General features: G+C 45.3%; 1 protein-coding gene across 1 annotated transcript in view; it reads left to right on the forward strand.

Annotated features, from left to right (window-relative positions):
* Positions 1–18,515, forward strand: part of IFNAR1 (interferon alpha and beta receptor subunit 1) — a 41,315-nt gene that overhangs the window by 8,120 nt on the left and 14,680 nt on the right. Inside the window, exons 3-6 of the mRNA XM_075910979.1 lie at positions 2,659–2,864; positions 6,880–7,037; positions 9,721–9,868; positions 13,185–13,287. Of these exons, the coding sequence (XP_075767094.1) occupies positions 2,659–2,864; positions 6,880–7,037; positions 9,721–9,868; positions 13,185–13,287 (615 nt within the window). The remainder of the gene's footprint in view (positions 1–2,658; positions 2,865–6,879; positions 7,038–9,720; positions 9,869–13,184; positions 13,288–18,515) is intronic.

Below are 18,515 nucleotides of genomic sequence, written 5' to 3' on the forward strand. Positions count from 1 at the left end.
CTGGACTCAGATGCATTGGAGTGACAGGCAGGACCCCAGCCATACCGAAGTGGAGCAGGTAGAGACCTGGTCTCTCTGGGCCGTCAGGCAGGACCTGCCTGCCAATAGTTAACCGGTTAAATGGTGTAATTTCATCCATTTAACTACAGGCAGTCCCCGACTTATGTGGATCCGACTTATGTCGGATCCCTAGATACGAACGGGGTGAGGCAACTCCCGCACATGCGCAGCAGCATTCCCGGGGCTCGCTCACCTGCGTCCTAGGATCCTCCTCCTCCTCGGGCCGGCTCCGACTGGGGTCCCGCAGAGCTGCCGGGCAGAGGAAAAGTGCCTCCCCACGCCCGCTGCCCCCCCCCCACCGCCCTGCCAGCAACAGGCTGCCCCCTCCCCTGAGCAACAGGCTGCCGAACAGACAAAAGCAGCCTCTCTGCCCCTCCTCCCCTCTATACATGCCGGGCTCCCGGAGCGCAGCAGCTGTCCCCAGGGCTCACTCACCTGGGTCCTAGAATCCACCTTCTCCTCCTCTTCGGCCGGCTCCAACTGGCCTCTGCCTGCAGCAGCTGGCCACAGGGACAGGGATCCCGCAGAGCTGCCGGGCAGAGGAAAAGTGCCTCCCCACGCCCGCTGCCGCCCCCCCCCCACGCGCAGCCTCGCATCCTGCACATCTCCCCCCTCCCCCCCTGCCAGCAACAGGCTGCCCCCTCCCCTGAGCAACAGGCTGCCGAACAGCAGACAAAAGCAGCCTCTCCGCCCCTCCTCCCCCTATACATGCTGGGCTCCCTGGGCAAACAAAGACTCCACCAAAACAAACAAAGTGCTGGCCTCATTGTGTTAGCAAAAAAAGGACCCTCCTCCTAGAACCCTGGGTGGTGTGTGGAAATAAAGCTATTAGCTCAAAGCATGGTGCAGAGCTGTTTGGTATTTGATGAGTTACTCCTTTAGTCCTTTACTCCTTTAGTTCTGTTCTGCAATGTGATTTGTCCTTTTCATATTTGTTCATTTTTTTAAATTGTATCCTTTGGTATATATGGTTGTGACTACTTTCTTCCACTATTTGATCTGAGGAAGTGGGTCTGGCCCACGAAAGCTCATCATCTAATAAACCATCTTGTTAGTCTTTAAAGTGCTACATTGTCCTGCATTTTCCTTTAGTCCTGAGTTTGTCACAGGGACAGAAATAGATGTGAAATCTTCTGAACAGGGGAACAGACAGCAAAACAAACATTAGAGGGGTGTTAACCTTTCCCTATGCTATCCAAAACTAAAAATAATGTTTGGCTAGAGTTTCCCCTACAATATGTACCAGTTCCGACTTACATACAAATTCAACTTAAGAACAAACCTACAGTCCCTATCTTGTACGTAACCCAGGGACTGCCGTATATTAATAGTTGTTTACATCCTTAGTTTGGACCATTCTTTTCATTACTGTGTGTAGTTTGAACATGTTACCACATTTTAATACCTAAAATCTCAAACTGTTTTTGGTTAACAAGAGTTTCAAAACATTGATATTTGAAGAGGTGCTAATCTTCTATAAATTGCATAGCTTTGAGAATTGTGGGCCTTCTAGCAATGCATTCTTATACCAAGGCTCCCAAAGCATGAGTCACTAAATGTGGAAATCCACAAGCATTTTAGTGGCATAGCAGATGTTGTCCCTTAGTCACAGTGGTCTTTCAGTTGGTTAAAAATTGCAGTCCAGTCTACTCGGCTGATTTAAAACATACTTCCAGATAGGTTAGGAGATAATTCTGACATGGTTGTATTTATAGTGAACACAAGCTCTCCCACTAACATAGTGCTGTGCACATTATCATTTATTTTTTTCAAATCCCTGAGCAACATAAGGACACTGATTTATGGTGGTACTTTGTGTTTGGGAATAAATATGTGTCTGAAAATTCAGGCCTAAACTGATGTATGCCTACAAAGCAACAGTGAAATAGCTTCTGAAGATCATATAATTGCCGTGGAAATGTTCCTCAATATTGGCATGCGTATTATTTGTGAGACTACATTGAGTAGTAACATTGCATACTGAAAAAGACACATGTAACAACCATATTTATGGAAGCTTTGAGAACAATATCTTATATTATTAGAAACACACATCACTAATCAAAGTTTGTCTCCAGAATTGGGAAAAAAAAAAAAGACTCAGAATGTTCCCCAGCATAGAACTCTGATTAATGAGTCATGGTCTTTATAAATACAGAATGAGAAACACATGCTTGTTTGCCTTTGGTTTACAGACTTTGGTTACTGCTATTCATGCTTATTTTCAGTTAGCTCCTTCCCCCCCTTCCCCTTTGTTCTTTCTAATGTGGTGCTATTTCTCATTAGCCTTTTCTCAACCAATAAATGCGCAAACTTGTCTGGCTTAGTAGTAACTCCTTAATTGACTTTTTTCTCTTAAATCTTAAGTATTCGAACATGAAGATTTTGTGTGCTTCTCTTTTTTGAGGAGGGGGAAGATGGCTTCAAAATACAGGTTTATTTCAGAAACCTGTAACATTCTACTAAAAACAAAATCTAATGGTTATAAAAGGGAATCAACAACTTTAATTGTTATTTCTCAGTTTCCTAGCTTTTTTTCTTCTTTTAATGTTTACATTTTATCTTTAATCACCGATAGAAAACTTTTTTTTCTTGCAGACTATTTGAGGATTATGAGGAGGCAGTAATAGAAGAAACAGACTGGAAAGAGATGTCTGGCTGTCAAAATGTCACTGTCATGGAATGTGACTTTTCCTCTGCAATGACAGATTATTTATATTCCTATAATGTGCGTGTAAGAGCTGAACAGGGGGAAGAAAAATCTCCATGGTCTACTACTTTATTCTTTACACCCTATTTAAAAGGTATGAAATACACATATACTTAGTACAATATTAAACATGTTTAAAATGTTTAATAACAAACGCAATCTGTTATTAAACATTTTCATTTTACTGGGTATGTCTACACAGCAAAATTATTTCGAAATAACAGCCCTTATTTCGAAATAACTTTCCTAGCGTCTACACAGCCAAACTGCTATTTCGAAATAGCAGAGCGCTTATTTTTAATTTGGTAAACCTCATGCTACGAGGAATAACGCCAAATTCGAAATAGCTATTTCAAAATAAGTGCTGTGTAGACACTTATTTTGAAATAGGGGGCCTCCAGCCTTCCCAGGGTGCCCTGGTGGCCACTCCAGCCTCAACCAAGAACACTCCTTTCCCCCCTCCCCGGAGCCCTTAAAGTGGTAGACTCTGGCTATAGTGCCTGTGCCAGCTCCAAGCCTGCCAGCCCAGAGCCAGCAGTCACTGCCCCGGACCAAGTGGCCCCAAAACATGAGCCAGCAAGCCACTGGCAGCCAGCCGTCCACCGCTCCCCAGGAGCAGTCTGCCAGCTCCCAGGAGCCTGCCAAGGCCCAGAGAAGGCAGGCCCCTTCCTGGTCCAGGGAAGAGATCATGGACTTTATTCAGGTTTGGAGGGGATGCCTCCAACGTCCATGATCTCCGCACTTGACAGAGGAACATGGCCATCTATGTCAGGATAGCTGCTAGCCTGGCCACCAAAGGCCGCATGCAAACCCAGGAGCAGGTTTGCATGAAAATCAAGTTGATTTGGCAAGACCCCTGAGCTTTCCCTCCCGCTTCTTCCCCTTGTTTTCCCCCTCTCCTCTCCCACCCTCGCTCCTTCCCTCTCCCACCTCCTTTCCCCAGTCTCACCAGAGTTTCATTTCCCCATCCCCCCCAGTTTTGTTAAATAAAGAGAGTTTGTGTTTATGAAAAAAACGTGTATTTTATTTTACATCAGGAAGGGGACGGGATGGGGGGTAAGTGGAAGGACTTGAGGGAGGAATGAGGCACAAGCCCCCAGTGTGGCAGACTAGGGAGACTGTTAGTGCTCCTCAAAGTGGAAGCTGTCCTGCAGGGCCTCCTGGATACTGACAGCCCCCTGATGGACCTCCCAGATAGCAGCCTGCAGAAAGTGCAGCCAGGCTCGCAGCAACGCATCCACAAGAAGCACCAGAGTGCCCAGGGGCAGCTCTGGCTCCATGTTGCAGAGTGCTGTGGTTTCCCGAGTGAGGGCAACCAGAGCACACAGAGACAAAATGCTTTGCTGTCCCTCATTGAGGTAGGCAAGTAAGCAAGGAAACCTGAGAACTGGCTGTCCGGGATGTGGGGGGAAGGCATTCCCTTTAAGCACAGACCTCAGAGAGCCTCAGACAACAGCCACACAAAGTAACTCCTGACCTGATGCCCTGCCAGACCTGGTTCCATCCAGCCTTAAATGTGATTCAGCGTCCACTCAGTGTGGACGCACTATTTCGAAATGGCAAAACGCTATTTCAAAATGCATTTTGTACAGACACGTTATTTTGAAATAAGCTATTTTGAATTAACTATTTTGAAATAGCTTATTTCTAAATAACACTGTAGTGTAGACATATACCTTCTGTTGCAGCACAATATAAAATACAGTGTAACGATTTGTATTGCCTTATTATTGGCTCTGCTGTTTTCTAGAGCAACTGCCTTTTTATGCTTTTAGTAATGCTATTTATACAGTAACTTTCATAAGACCTTGTCCAAATACAGGTTGTGCTGTTCTAAATATACTTGACTAAAGCAGTGCAAACCCCTTCCTACCCTCCATCCCAACTCACTTTTCCCCCTCTCCCACCCCCATTTGCATGAAGTTGCTATAGGTTCGACCTCCAAGGGTTCTGGACTGGGAGACCTAACGAGGGAAGTCCTGTACCATGGTCCCGCAGCTGTCCCCCTTGCCAGCTCTGCTTCAGGCCAGACACTCTTACCTCTGACTCAGCTGGGTGGCTGGCCAGGCCAGCCACTAGCCCCCTACTGCCAGCCCTGGCTAGGGTTGCTGCAGACACCCAGCTCCGCTGTCTATGGGCTCAGTCTGTGCTCCCAGGGAGGTGGGAACTATGCGGCCTCCCCACACCCTACTCCCCCATACCTCCCCAATCCAAGAGTCCTTCAGTCCCCTCACTCCGAGTTCTCACAAGTCACGCAGCCTCCTCCCTGGTATTCTGAGGAGGTGGTATCTGCAAGGTGCACAGCCTTCCTGCACGCACAGCTCCTTCACGCACACCCTTGGTTGAGACCCAATACCCTCAGCCAGCTCACTCATACCCCCCAAAGCTGGGACCTTGTACCCCCAGCCTCTTCACTCACCACCCTGCTGAGTCCTCGCACCCCCAGCCCTCTCACTCACCCCCTCTGCTGAGACACTGCACCCTTGCATACCCCCTCCACTGAGACCCCACACTCCTAGCCTAATCCTGTCCCTTCCCCTTGGCCAAACACCTACCCCCAGAGAGAGGGGCGTTGATGAGTGTAGCAAGCAGGGGGCACAGCCCCCTAGTTGTTTTTTAAAACAATCACATCCCTAAGTGAAATTTATACCAGTATAAGACCTATGGAGCCCAGTCCTGAGATTAAGTGTTCGTGTACAAACAAAATTAAATATGCTAGTATAATTAAAGTTAGCATAGTCTCCTAATGTTAATGTAATTCTACCACTATTAAGATGTCTTTATTCTTGTACATGGAGTGGAAGATGCTATACTGGTATAAGCTGCCTTTATGCCTGTGCCTATAGTAGGGCATTATACTGTTTTATTGTTTCAGTAGAAAACCACATCCCTAATTGAAATAGGTAATTTGAACAAAAATTGTAGACCATGTAAGGGATGTTAAGATGCAATTAGTAAAGTAATTGTGTAACCACTGATTATTTCAGTAGTTATATGCAGGCGCCAGTGGCTCCCACCTGTTGCCCTGTGCTGCTGCCTCTGTATTGGAGGCAGCAACATGGGGAGCGGTAGGTGACTCCCCAAACTGGTACGCTTGGGGAGCCTGTTTAAAAGCTGCCTCCCGCCTGCCTTCCTTCCCTATTATGCATGTTAACCAATGAGCCCAGGCTCATTGATTAACTGTGTATACGGCTACACTTTCTCATCCCTCACCTACCTGTTCTTGCTACTGTCTTGCTGTCCTTTCTTTGCCCTTGAGTTTTCCTAATCTTAACAACCCAGAGCCACCTCTTGAACATTTTTAATCCTTGTGATGGGGGGGAGGGAGGACTGCAATATGAATATCCTCTGGATTGTATATACAGTGGGAGACTTTTGAAAGGTATAAGGATGGTAAAATCCTACTTGTGATTTGAAAATTTCACCCATAATGGCATATTTTCCAAACTTTACAATGTTATATCACTGTATAAAATTGATCTTCCCAACTTTTGACTCTGCAGAGCTCCAGTGGTGAAGTGGTGTGATGTAGGGCCTTTTCTTTGTGTGTGTTTTTACATCATGATTTTCTATGGTGGCCATCTCTATTCTGTACCCATACCAATTAATGTAATCTTCACATTAAGGAAGAGGTAGAATGCTCCAGATAAGGAATTAGCTGTACTCTAAAGTACCATATGTGTCATTGCCACTGTGCCCCTGTGCTGATGCTGGCAAATGTGTATTTGAGAAGCTAAAGTTCTAGCAGTCCTATTTTCTATTAATTTATCACCAACTATAGCCTATATACAGCTGGATCCTTTAATAGCGGGTTGGTAATTTGGGACTGGGCTTTTTTAAAATAAGCCTTTCTTGTGACTTATTCCACAAATGTATATAACTTTTCATTACAGAATGAGGAAGTTACTGTAATATTGTTACAGCCAATATTATTTTAACTGTCTTCTGTCCCAGATAACGCTTGGAGTTTTAGTTATGCTGTTAGATTCTATTTGAACAACTTAAAATTAAATACTGTAGGCAATGCCTTGTAGTTTACTTGTTCAAACGTGTAACTTTTGGTCTTTCAACAAAGTGTTGTGCTTAATGACATTGTTTAATTTTTGCAGCTAAAATTGGTCCTCCAGGAGTGCACCTGAAATCTATCAATGGAGTGGTGGAAATCAACATTTCCTCTCCAGAGGAAAATCTGAGCAGAAGAATGTGGACATCTGATATAATTTTTACCTATAATGCTGTATTTTGGGAAAACTCATCAAATGCAGAGGTATGATAGTGATTGATTTTCTAAGTTAAGTTTAAAATATTGTTTGATTTACTTCAATTGCTGAATCACTTCCTAGAATGAAATCTTATTTTTTTTTAAATTATTTTATGTATATATTGTATCCTAATTTCTGATCTGTAGCTTGGTCCATTCACTGTTGTAAGGGTCTTGTTAAGGGCCTTGATTTACTAGACTGTAGTACATCTCTAGCTCAAAGTTTTGGATTGGATGCTCATGTTGTTAAGCTGGTCAATGCTTAGTTTCTTAAGAACATACTGGTCCTATTAGGTTAGACCAATGATCCCTCTAGCACAGTATCCTGTCTTCCGATAATGACAGTGGCTGGTGCCTCAGTGGGAGTGAACAGGCAATTTATTTTTTGATCCATCCTGTTGTCCACTTTCTGCTTCTGGCAAACAGAGGCTAGCACAATCAGAGCATGTGTTATAGCCATTCATAGACTTATCCTCCATGGACAAACCCTCTTACAGTTTTGGCTTTCATGGGTTATTATAATTCTGTGAAGAAGTATTTCCTTTTGTTCATTAGATGACCCCCTAGTTCTTGTATTATGTGAAGAAGTGAATAAGGAAATATTTCCTATCAGACTTACCTGGAGTTGCTTAGGTCCTTCTGGGCAGGGGCCTGGTGGTGGGGGGATGCAGGACTCAGGGCAGGGCATTGGAGATGTGGAGGAGGGGGAGTGCAGGAGGTTCAAGCTGTGAGTTGAGGGTTGGGGATAGGAGAGGCTCAGGTTGGGGAGGGGATTTTCTTTCCCTCCCCCCAGATCTCCCCTTTCTGCCAAGGGCATGCTCTTTCTCCCTGATGTTGCCAACCTTCCCTCACCCCCCGCTGCCGGGGTGTTTTCTCTCTTACCAGTATGTCTCCCTGCCTCCACACTGTGGCCAAAGGAGGAATGAGTTTGGGGTAGGGGAGCTACTTACCTGTTGTGCTGGCAGGCAAGATTGTGGCACTCCTGCCCTGCTGGCCACTCCCTTGGTAGTATGGCTCCCTGCAGTAGACACTGTCATTATCATGTCCCCATGAACAGCAGCTCCTCCCTTTGCATGTAATGGAAAACAGTCTGTTTCCTGGGGCACAACCAAACCCTGACCTTACTTTAAGTTAGGAGAAGAGTTGGTGTGCGTGCGTACACACGCGCGCACACACTCTCTCTCTCTCTCTTTTACGCTTTCTGGAAATTGAAGTACACTGTATCCCCTGGATCCCCCTTGTCTACATGCTCGTTGACATCCTCAAAGAACAGTGAAGATTAGTAAGGCATGATTTCCCTTTGTAGACAGCATGGTGACTTTTTTCTCCAACAAATTATGTTCATCTATCTGTCTGACAATTCTATTTTTTCCTATCATTTCAACTAATTTGACTGGTACCGGTGTTAGACTTACTGGTCTGTAATTGCCAGGATCACCTCTAGAGCCCTTTTTAAAGATTGGCATCATATTAGCTATCTTCTAGTCTTTTGGTATGGAAGATGATTTAAAGGATAGATTACAAACCACAGTAGTACCTCAATTTCATATTTGAGTTCTTTCAGAACTCTTGAGCGGGTTATGCCATATGGGCTGTGTCTAGGCTGCAGGGTTTTTTCGAAAAAAGTAGCCTTTTTAAAAAAAAAAAAAACGTCACCTGCGTCTAGACTTCAGCTGCGTTCTTTCGAAATTAAATCGAAAGAACGCGGCTTTTCTTTCGACAGCGTATTCCTCATTTCATATTCCTCATTTCATATTCATTCATGAGGAGGAACGCCTTTTTTCGAAAGTGCTTTTTCAAAAAAAGGCTTTCTTGAATGCAAACAGGGTTTTTTTGAAAGAGAGCATCCAGACAGGCTTGCTTTTTTCGAAAGTACTGCTTGCAGTCTAGACGTTCTTTTTCGAAAGAGGCTGTTTCGAAAGTATCTTTCGAAAAAGCCTCTTTCAAAAGAGGCTTGCAGTCTAGATGTAGCCCTGGTCCAAGTGACTTGTTCCTACTTAGTTTAACACCCTCTGGCAATTTTTGTTTTGTGGATTTTTTTGCATATCAGTGTTAGTTTCATTGATAACTTTGTAGTGTAGACATACCCTACGTGTCTCAGCTAAATAAAATGTGGAAGAAATTGTTTAGTATAAATTGTTAACATGTTTCAAGGGACCATTCAAGGTGAAGTGACCTATTAAAAGGCCTCCAGTAATGGGGGAAAGAAAGGCAGAGGGCAGGTGGCTGGAAATTTGTTAGTAGCTTGTTTTAATAAGCCATACAAATCTGTGTCCTTCATTTGTAGTGTCTAGCAAAGTTATGAATTTAAGTTTCCAGCCTCATCATTGAAGGTAACGTGCAGGTTTTCTTTGAAAATGAGGACTGAGGTCAGATACAGAGTGATTGTTTTGAAGTGTTCACCATAGGCAAGAGAGGGTTTTCTATTTCATCACTTTCTTGTGAGAATTCATTCAAGAGTGTAGCAATCGTCTGGCTTAACCTACATAGTTGTCCGGGTATTTAGTGCACTTTAGATGAGTTACACTATGGGGATATTAGTATAAATGAAATATTACCTTATTCTTAATATTGGAATGTTTCCAAATGTCATGTGCTGCAGAAGTCAAGTGATTCTTCAGGACAGTAACACTTTTTGTCTCAGGACAACTCCCTTAATATGTTATTTACAGCTATTTATATATTTCAGCCAAAAAGCAGAACTCTTGAGCGCAGAAATAAAATATATGATCTTGCACCAAGGACTACGTACTGTCTGAAGGTTCAAGCTCGCATAACTTCTGAAAGAAAAGTAGGTTCCTTCAGTCCAGTGTACTGCATTAAAACTACAGATAAAGGTAAGAAGGAAAAATCCTTTAAACTCCAGTAATCAAATCCTAGAACCAGCTTGACCGGCTTGAAAATCCATTGCTCAAAAGTAGTAAAGTTGTGCAAAATTACCAGGCTTTCAACTGATTTCCATGTACCCTTGGTAATCTGAACATCAGTTATCCAAACTCTATTTTATCGATAGCTTAATATCTTCCATCATATACTCTGAGGCTTTTGATCGGATAAGGAATTATCTGTTATCCAAATGAATGCACTGTCCACCATTACATTTAGATTATCATGGGTCTATTTTGTTCCTAGGTGCAAATACAAATATTCCTGTATTTAGTGAGTTTGGTTTAGAATAAAACTTTGTTCCGTTCCTGTAAGATACTGTTTTGCATCTGTGGAAAAACTCAAGCGTTGGGTTGAAATGAATGATTTTGCAAAAATAACTTGCTATTTTTGCCTGAAACCTGAATTTTTTTTTTTTTTTTTTTTTTTTTTTTTTTTTTTTGTTCTAAGGCCCCAAAAAGTGATCTAGAATGTGTTTGCTTGCAGCTCATGAATTCATTTGCAAATTATTTTTACCCTTTGTCCAAATGACTTATTTTTCTAAAATAGATATTAAATAATTTTACACTCTTCATATTGTGTATGTAGGAATATAGTAATTTCAGCACTGAATTAGACTAGTGGTCCACCTGGTTCAGAATCCAGTCAGTGTGATCGGTCCCACATGATTCAGAAGAGGTAGAAGAAATCCTTTACGAGACAGTTATGGGATAACTTCCCCTGGGAAGGTTTCCCTTTTTTTTTTTTTTCCAGTAGTTGAGGCTGGTTTATCACTGAAACACTTGTTTAAAAGCTTCAAGTAACAACTGAAACCCAAATAAATATATTTTTCATGCACTACCCAGTAAACACCTAAAGCGGGAATAGAACATTATCCAAATCTGCTACCTTAAAGCAGAAACAAGTATGAGTTTTAAAAAAAAATCTCCATGCCAATGCTCTAATCCAGGGGTCTCCAAACTTTTCTGCCCGAGGGCCGCATTAACTATCAAACAGCAGTTCGGGGGCCGACTACACACTTGAGGTCCAAATAAAAAACAATCAAAACATGGATGTTGTTTTTAATTATGTATTTAATATTATTTTATTCAGTTATTATTTAATAACACATTGATACACTACACATGAACACCTGTATTAGTGTGAATGGTGAAATTGTTTCCTGGATGCCAAAATAGAGCCCAGCCCACTAGTGACCTCATGAGAGAGCTAGCCAATAGGATAAGAACGCACTGGCCAATAGGGAGCAATTGTCCACGCCAAGTCCCAACCCCTCTTGCTGTGAGGGACGCGCAGAGCCCGGGCTCGGCTGTCGGTCCGCAGGGCGTGTGGCCGTCCGTTGGCGGCTCCGATCCCCCGCACCCCCAGCCGGGGAGTCTCGCTGCCCAGGGCAAGGGCTGCGCGGGTCCAGAGTCCCTCCTCCGTCCCGCTGGCTCCTCCGGCTTCCCTCTCCTGGCTGCCTGCCCAAAAGAAAGTGAGTGCCGGCCACCCCTGTCCTTCCGGCCCCTCCCCCTTTTGAGCCAGCACGCACGGGGCGTGCCGCTCACCCTGGCGTCCCTGCCCCTTCTCCTCCTGGGTCCTGCCGCCTTCCTCGCCTGCCGCGCCTGCGGCTGTGCGCCCTCGCTCCCCTCCCCGTGGGCTTTCCCCTGGGCTCCGCTGCGCTGCGCCGCTCGGCGCTTCTCCGGGGGAGGGGCTGTCAGTGTGGGGAGTTTCTTCCCCGCCCCAGCTCCGCGGCGCTGCGCCGCTCGGCGCTCCTCCAGGGGAGGGGCTGTTAGTGCGGGGAGTTTCTTCCCCGTCACAGTCTCCACGGGCCGGATGAGAGGGCCTCGCGGGCCGCATCCGGCCCGCGGGCCGTAGTTTGGAGACCCCTGCTCTAATCCAGTGGAATTTGCAGGAAACATCTCCATCTGATTTGGAGCTTACTGAATAAATAAAATTCAACATATATTGATGAATGCTGCTTAGATTCTGATTCTTAGGGGAGAGACCAAGAAATGATATTTATTTAGTGAGCTATCTTCACAAGAAGAATTTATAATGCGGTTATCTAATTTGGAATTTCAGGAGGGTTAATTCCCCCCCCCCCCCTTTCTTGCAGAGAGTACCATGGTGAGGTTCAGCTGTATATGGCGCATGTTTTGCAGCTAGTAAACTGATTAGATTATCAGCATTACTCTGTGGTACATCTAATAAACTTCTTTACAACTGACAAACTATCATTCAAAAAAGTACAATGAAACCTTTAATGACTAGAGTGCTGGATTTGATTTTATGTTCTATACTTCCACCAGAGTGCCTTAATACCCCTGTGTGAATATTGAAGTTAATGAACAGCACAGTTTCATGTAGCACCAAGATTTTCCTTAACTGATATCCCATCCAAGTACAGACTAAGTTCTACCCTGCCAGTTGAAAAAGTCAACTGGCTGTCCTGTGTGGGGTTTCTTACTATAGGCCAGCGGTTCCTAACCTTTTCCAGATGGGGACCCATTTTGACAATTTAGGAAGACTTGGTGACCCAAGGCAATTCCAAAATGTGGAGAGGAGTGGGGGCAGAGCCACCTGGGGAGATACTTCACGACCCTTTTGAAATGTAATGGCGACCCATATTTGGGTCCCAACCCATAGGTTGGGAAAACCCTCCTCTAGATTAATAGTTGACAGTGGAATTCATGATTTTGCTATGAGTTGTCCCCGAGGCTGGAATCCCAAACTACTACTTAGATGGTTAATGTAAAATATATTTATTGCTAACCTCAGTTTCCATTTACACTTTGCTTAAAGTGAATTCTGTTGTTCCAGATTCTTTACTTTTGTATAAGCTAAGTTTTGCACAAGGGTAAAATCCCTAAGATTGGGATAAGGCGACGAAGAGAACATCATAAGTTGCATCATAGCAGCATTGTTTATCTGCAGATCTTCCAGAATACGAAACTTGTAAATTTGTATTCATATACTTTTTTACAGACAGATTTTCACTGGCACTGACTTCTTTGCATATGTTCCCTATTCTAATGTTCTGGGCTGTCTGATAGTCTCTCTTGATTTTAAAAAATGATATTTTCCTACAGAGCCCTCTGAGAGCTATATACCCTGCTGACTTAATCAGCTGTGTGTACCCACTGCTATGATGACAAATCAAATATTTTTAAATTCTATTCAAACAGTTATTTAAAATATACTGTACAGATTTGGAGAAAAATAAGTGTACATGACTTAAGACTTTTTGGTGACAATCGTGAGTTTTGTTTTTTCTTTGAATTTTAGCATATCCAATAAATCTGGAAATTCATGCTTTGAACATGAAGTTTCTTCTAACCTGGGATAATTTATATGATCAAAACGTCAGCTTTACAGTACAGCAACTCATGTAAGTTAAATAATTTTTAAAGTTTTACTGCTTAAGTAGACTTTAAACATGACCATTTTAAATTGCTGTCTATTAGATCTCTGAAGCTTAAGTATTCTTCTTCAAGTGATTGCTCATGTCTATTCCATGTAGGTGTGTGCATGCTGCATGCACGTATCATCAGAAGATTTTCCCTTAGCAGTACCCATCGGGACAGCAGGGAAGCCCCCTGGAGTGGCACCAATATATCAACTAATATATACCTCTGCTGGCCCTCCACCTCTTTAGTTCCTTCTTACTGCTTGCAACAATGGACAATTGTTGGAATGTACTTTGCTCTTGCTCTGCAAGTGTCTCTTAGCAGTTGGTCTTAGTCGTTTAAAAGCTTCAGGGGGTAGCCGAGTTAGCCTATACAGGGTAAACTTAAAAAACACCAAATAATCTGGTAGCACTTTAAAAGACTGACAAAATATGTAGATGGTGTCATGAGCTTTCGTGGGCACAGCCCACTTCTTCAGATGACCAGAGTGTTGGATGTCCAGAACTAAAATAAATAGGGGAGAAGGAAAAAAATGGGAGGGGAGGGGGGAACAAGAAGAGACAGTGGGTATAAAAATATCAGGGGGAAAGCCAAGCTGGAATGTAACAGGAAAAACAAATAGTCTATAAGCACCTAAAGCCTGGATTGTCAAAGGGGGCACATAAGAACCATTAGTAGGCAATTAGAGAGGAAGAGTACTAATACCAGATACTATACAGACAAAGAACCATTGGCACCTTCATTGTTTGGTAGATTGATATTGTTTTAGTACTCTACAGGCATCTGAGCAGTGGCCATTCTGGACTCTTGGCGCCTATCACGAGGGCCAGGGTTTGGGTCCCTCTGGGCTGTAGTCAGCCTACTCGGGACCCAGGGCACCCTCCCCGGCAACCTCACTAACCCATTCCTTGATGTCAGGGCAGTCTTTCCCTTGGGAGCAAGACTTGCCTGGGCCATCCGTAGAGAGGGGCCCATCTGCTCTTCAACCCCCTACTGTGGCCTCATGGGTGGCTTCTCAGGTCCCATTGCAGGCACCTGACTAGGAGATTGTGGGCATGAAGGGGTTGCTGTCCTCCTCATCCGACGAGGCTCTTGGCAGCGCCCTCCCATCCATGCCAGCTATGGACTTTAGGTCTCATCAGGACCTCCTCCATCGCCTGGCTCAGCGTCTGTAGGTGATTCAGGATGAGCGTGAGAGGACTTGAACCTAACGTCAACGTCCTCCAATCCAACATCCCTACCAGAGAGGCCTTGCCAATTAACAAAAATCATGAAGACCCTCTGGAAGACCCCGGCCTCCATCCCACCAACCAATTAAAAGGCCGAGTGGAGGTACTTTGAACCACAGGAGGGGAATGAACATCTCTTCTCCAACCCGTCCCCAGTATTGCTGGTTGTCCAGGCGGTCAACCAGAGAGAGAGCCAAGGCCAAGTGGGTGCCACACCAAAAAACAGGGAGGCCAAAAAGATGGATCTCCTGGGCAGGAAGACCTATGACTTGGGAGGCCTGCAGCTCCTCATAGCGAAACAGCAGGTTCCGCTGTTATGCTTAAATGAAGCATACGAGATCTTTTATAGGGGAAAAGGCAGGACACCGCATTTATTGAGAATACAACAGTTGCATATGCTTTTCAATCACTAACACACAAACATCATACATACACAGTCCCACCAGATGATGTCATAGTTACCAGTCCAGATTCTATACCAATCTAGTGGCCAGTTAGATTGATCAGAGGGAGAGCAGGGCCTTTGTCGGTCAGTCGATCCGATGCTTCTCTGGAGTTGGTGGCAAGACGAACCCAAAGTTCCATAGCAAAGCACCCTGCTTTTATAACCCTTTTCTCTGTTGAAGTCTATAGATTCCGCTGTGTCAGCCTGTGACTAGAGTGTTATTTCTTTGATGTCATTGTTCCCAAAACATTTCCAAAGGTCATCCTGTAATCAGTTGTCTTTCAGGGATGCTAGCTCCACTTTAAGGCTGTCTATCTGCCAATAATCCAATCATCCTGTGGGTAGGGTTCACATGGATGGTTATAGATGATTTTTCTTTGACGCTGGGTAGTCTAGTTTTCACCTATGCTCACCCCTCCTTCGGCCATCTGTTCTGAGCAATAACTTTTGCACCTTTATCTTGACACATACATACCACTTTCACACACACACAATCTTGTACAAGGACTCTCGAAAAGCATAACATTAATATCTGCATTGGGCAAGGCAAAAAGGCATTGTAAATCAAACAAATAAGGCATTAGCCTTCAACATTCCTCTAGTCTCATTAACACAGACACAGTATCAAAACTCTATCTCTTTACTCACTACACTTTAGAACAAGGAAATATAGGATATATATATATACACACTTAACTAAAGGATTTGACTTACTACAATATTAAATATGATTATATGTTACCTTACATTACTACATTACTAAACCTAAAATACAAATATAAAAAAAAAAAAACTTTGAATCCCAACACTGCTGAGTCGCTATGCATATAGTACTTGGGTGACTGAACAAATTTGTTGAACTGCTCCCAAGGGACTCCCATTTAGAGTTTGTCCCTCGTGGAGGAGGGCAGGATAATCTCCCTGCAGCTCTATGAGCTGCACTGGATGCTGCAGATACAGCAGCACGCACTATGACCAGGGGATTCCTCTCACTACATAGTTTGTGGCTACAGGGCTCTGGAGTGCCTCCTGAACTCCAGATCACCATTCAGGACCTCCCCTTTTGAAGGGCTGTCCCTCTTTTCCGAACAGACTGATCAGCATCTGCATGGCCTTAGACACCCAGTCTACCCTGAAGTCCCTTAAGATTCATACCCTGGCCCCCTAGAGGCATTCCCTCCTGGATAGGAATCTTCCCAGGCTTGCCCTTCAGGGCTCGAAACCCGATTTCCCTTGCTGTAGGGAGAGGAATGGGAATGGAAGTAACAATAGGTGCCATTCCCTCCCTCCTTCTGATCAAGGTCAGGGCCCCCCTAATAAGTCCCAAGGGCCCCGTCAGGGGTTTTGAGGGTACACCTGAGGACAGCCTATCAGCCTCCCCCTTCTAGTTCCAGGATCACTTATGCCCCTACCGCCTGGCTTGGGGCATCTATTTCCTCCAACCACTGAGTTCTAGAGACAGTGGGAAGGGGATATTCATCCCCTTCCTTTCATCTCCCCCCTACCCCATCCCTCTTCAGGGACCCATCTCACGAGCATTTCCTCTGAGAGGAGATGTTGCAGCTTCTGAGTCTCGGGGTGACCGAAGTGGTCCCCCGGGAGTTCATGGGCAGGTGTTTCTATCTCCGGTATATTCTGGTTCCCAAGATGAAAGGAGGGTTTCAATCCATTCTAGACCTCAGGGAGCTCAATGCCTTCATCGCCAAAGCCAAATTCAAGATGGTGACCCTGGTAACGATCATCGCATCCTTGAATCTTGGAGACTCGTACGCTGCCCTCGATCTGAAGGACGCTTACTTTCATATTATTATCATTCTTCACCACAGGTGATTCCTATGCTTTATGGTTGGCCAGGACCATTACCAGTCTACAGCCCTCCTCTTTGGCCTGTCCAAGGCCCCTCGGGCATTCACAAAACGTATGTCTGTAGTTGCCGCCACCCTGAGGAAAAGGGGTGTCTAAGTGTTTCTGTAGCTGGATGACTGGCTGGTATACGGGTCTCTCTCCTTGGACCAAATGATAGGTCTCGTACCAGGGCATCATGGGCCATTTCAGAAGCTGAGCTTTCTCTTAAATGTGGCCAAGTCCACCCTGGTACCCACCCAGATCATAGAGTTGGTGGGTGCTCAGCTGGACTCCATGTCGGCCACGGCCTCCCTGCCCAGCTCAGGTTTTCTGGCTATTGAGACACTGTCATGACCCTGCAGGTGTTTCCAGTTACCGTGGTCAGAACTGTAAGCACCTGCTGGGTCTCCTGGCCACCTGTACTTATGTCATCCAGCACACTAGACTCCGCATGCACCTGCTGCAATTATGGCTGGTGCAGGCTTGCAACCCATCGCTCCAGTCTTGGGACAGAGTGGTGACATTCCCTCCGAAGTCCTCTGCTTTCTGGATAGGTGGACCCAGGAGGCGGTGGTATGCTCCGGAGTAACATTCTCCAGGTCCCTCCTGACCCTTTGGTTGGTGGCAGACACATCCAACACTGGTTAGGGGGCTCTTGTCAGCAACATGAGGACCCAAGGTGTGTGGTCATGGGAAGACCTGTCCCTACACATCAATGCCATGGAGCTGAGGGAAGTTCAGGACTTTCTTCCCAGGCTCAGGGGAGGGACGGTTCTGATCCTATCTGACAATACCTTGGCGGTCTCATACATAAACAGGAAGGGTGGGGCCCGTTCCCCTCCCCTGTGTCAAGAAGCCCTCCAGGTCTGGGAGCTGTGCATCAGGGAGGGTATCCACCTAATTGCCACTTACCTTTCGGGATCTCAGAACACTCTGGTGGACAGCTGAGCAGGTCCTTCTCTGTACGCTAATGGTCCCTTGGGAGATGTGGCCCTCCAGGTTTTCCACAGGTGGAGGTTTCTCCTCCTTGACATGTTTGCAACCTGCCATAACAGGAAGAGCCTTAGGTTCTGTTCCTTCATGGGTCTGGGGCAGAGGTCTCTGGGAGATGCACTCCTCAACCCCTGGCCCCAGTGACTACTTTACATGTTCCCGCCCTTCCTGTTGGTACACACAGTGCTCCTACAGGTGGGGGAGTTTGGGGCCTGTATGATACTCATTGCGCCGGTGTGGTGCAGGAAACACTGGTTCACATCCCTTCTGAGCCTTCCCTGTGAGAGGCCAATAGCCCTACCGCTGGACCCAGGACTTTGGCAGGCTTCACCACCCGAACCTGTAGTCCCAGTACCTAATGGCTTGGAAGCTCCGTGGCTGGCAGTAGTGGAACTACAATGCTCAGAGCAGGTACAAGAGGTCCTGTTGGAAAGTAGGAAGCCCTCCATTAGGCCCGCCTCTCTAGCTAAGTGGAAGCGCTTCTCCATTTGGGCCACCCAACTAGGGGTCTTATCTAGGGATGCTCAGGTACCACTGGTCCGGGTCTGCCTTCTCATTGATTAAGGTGCACTTAGCGGCCATCTCAGCCTTCTACCTGAGCTCATGGGGCAAGACATTATTTGCGGACTTGATGGCCCATCGGTTCCTGAAGGGCTTGGATAGGCTCTACCCACATGTATGCCAACCTGTACCTTAG

Source organism: Pelodiscus sinensis, chromosome 1 (genome assembly GCF_049634645.1).
Source record: "Pelodiscus sinensis isolate JC-2024 chromosome 1, ASM4963464v1, whole genome shotgun sequence".
Lineage (NCBI taxonomy): Eukaryota > Metazoa > Chordata > Testudines > Trionychidae > Pelodiscus > Pelodiscus sinensis.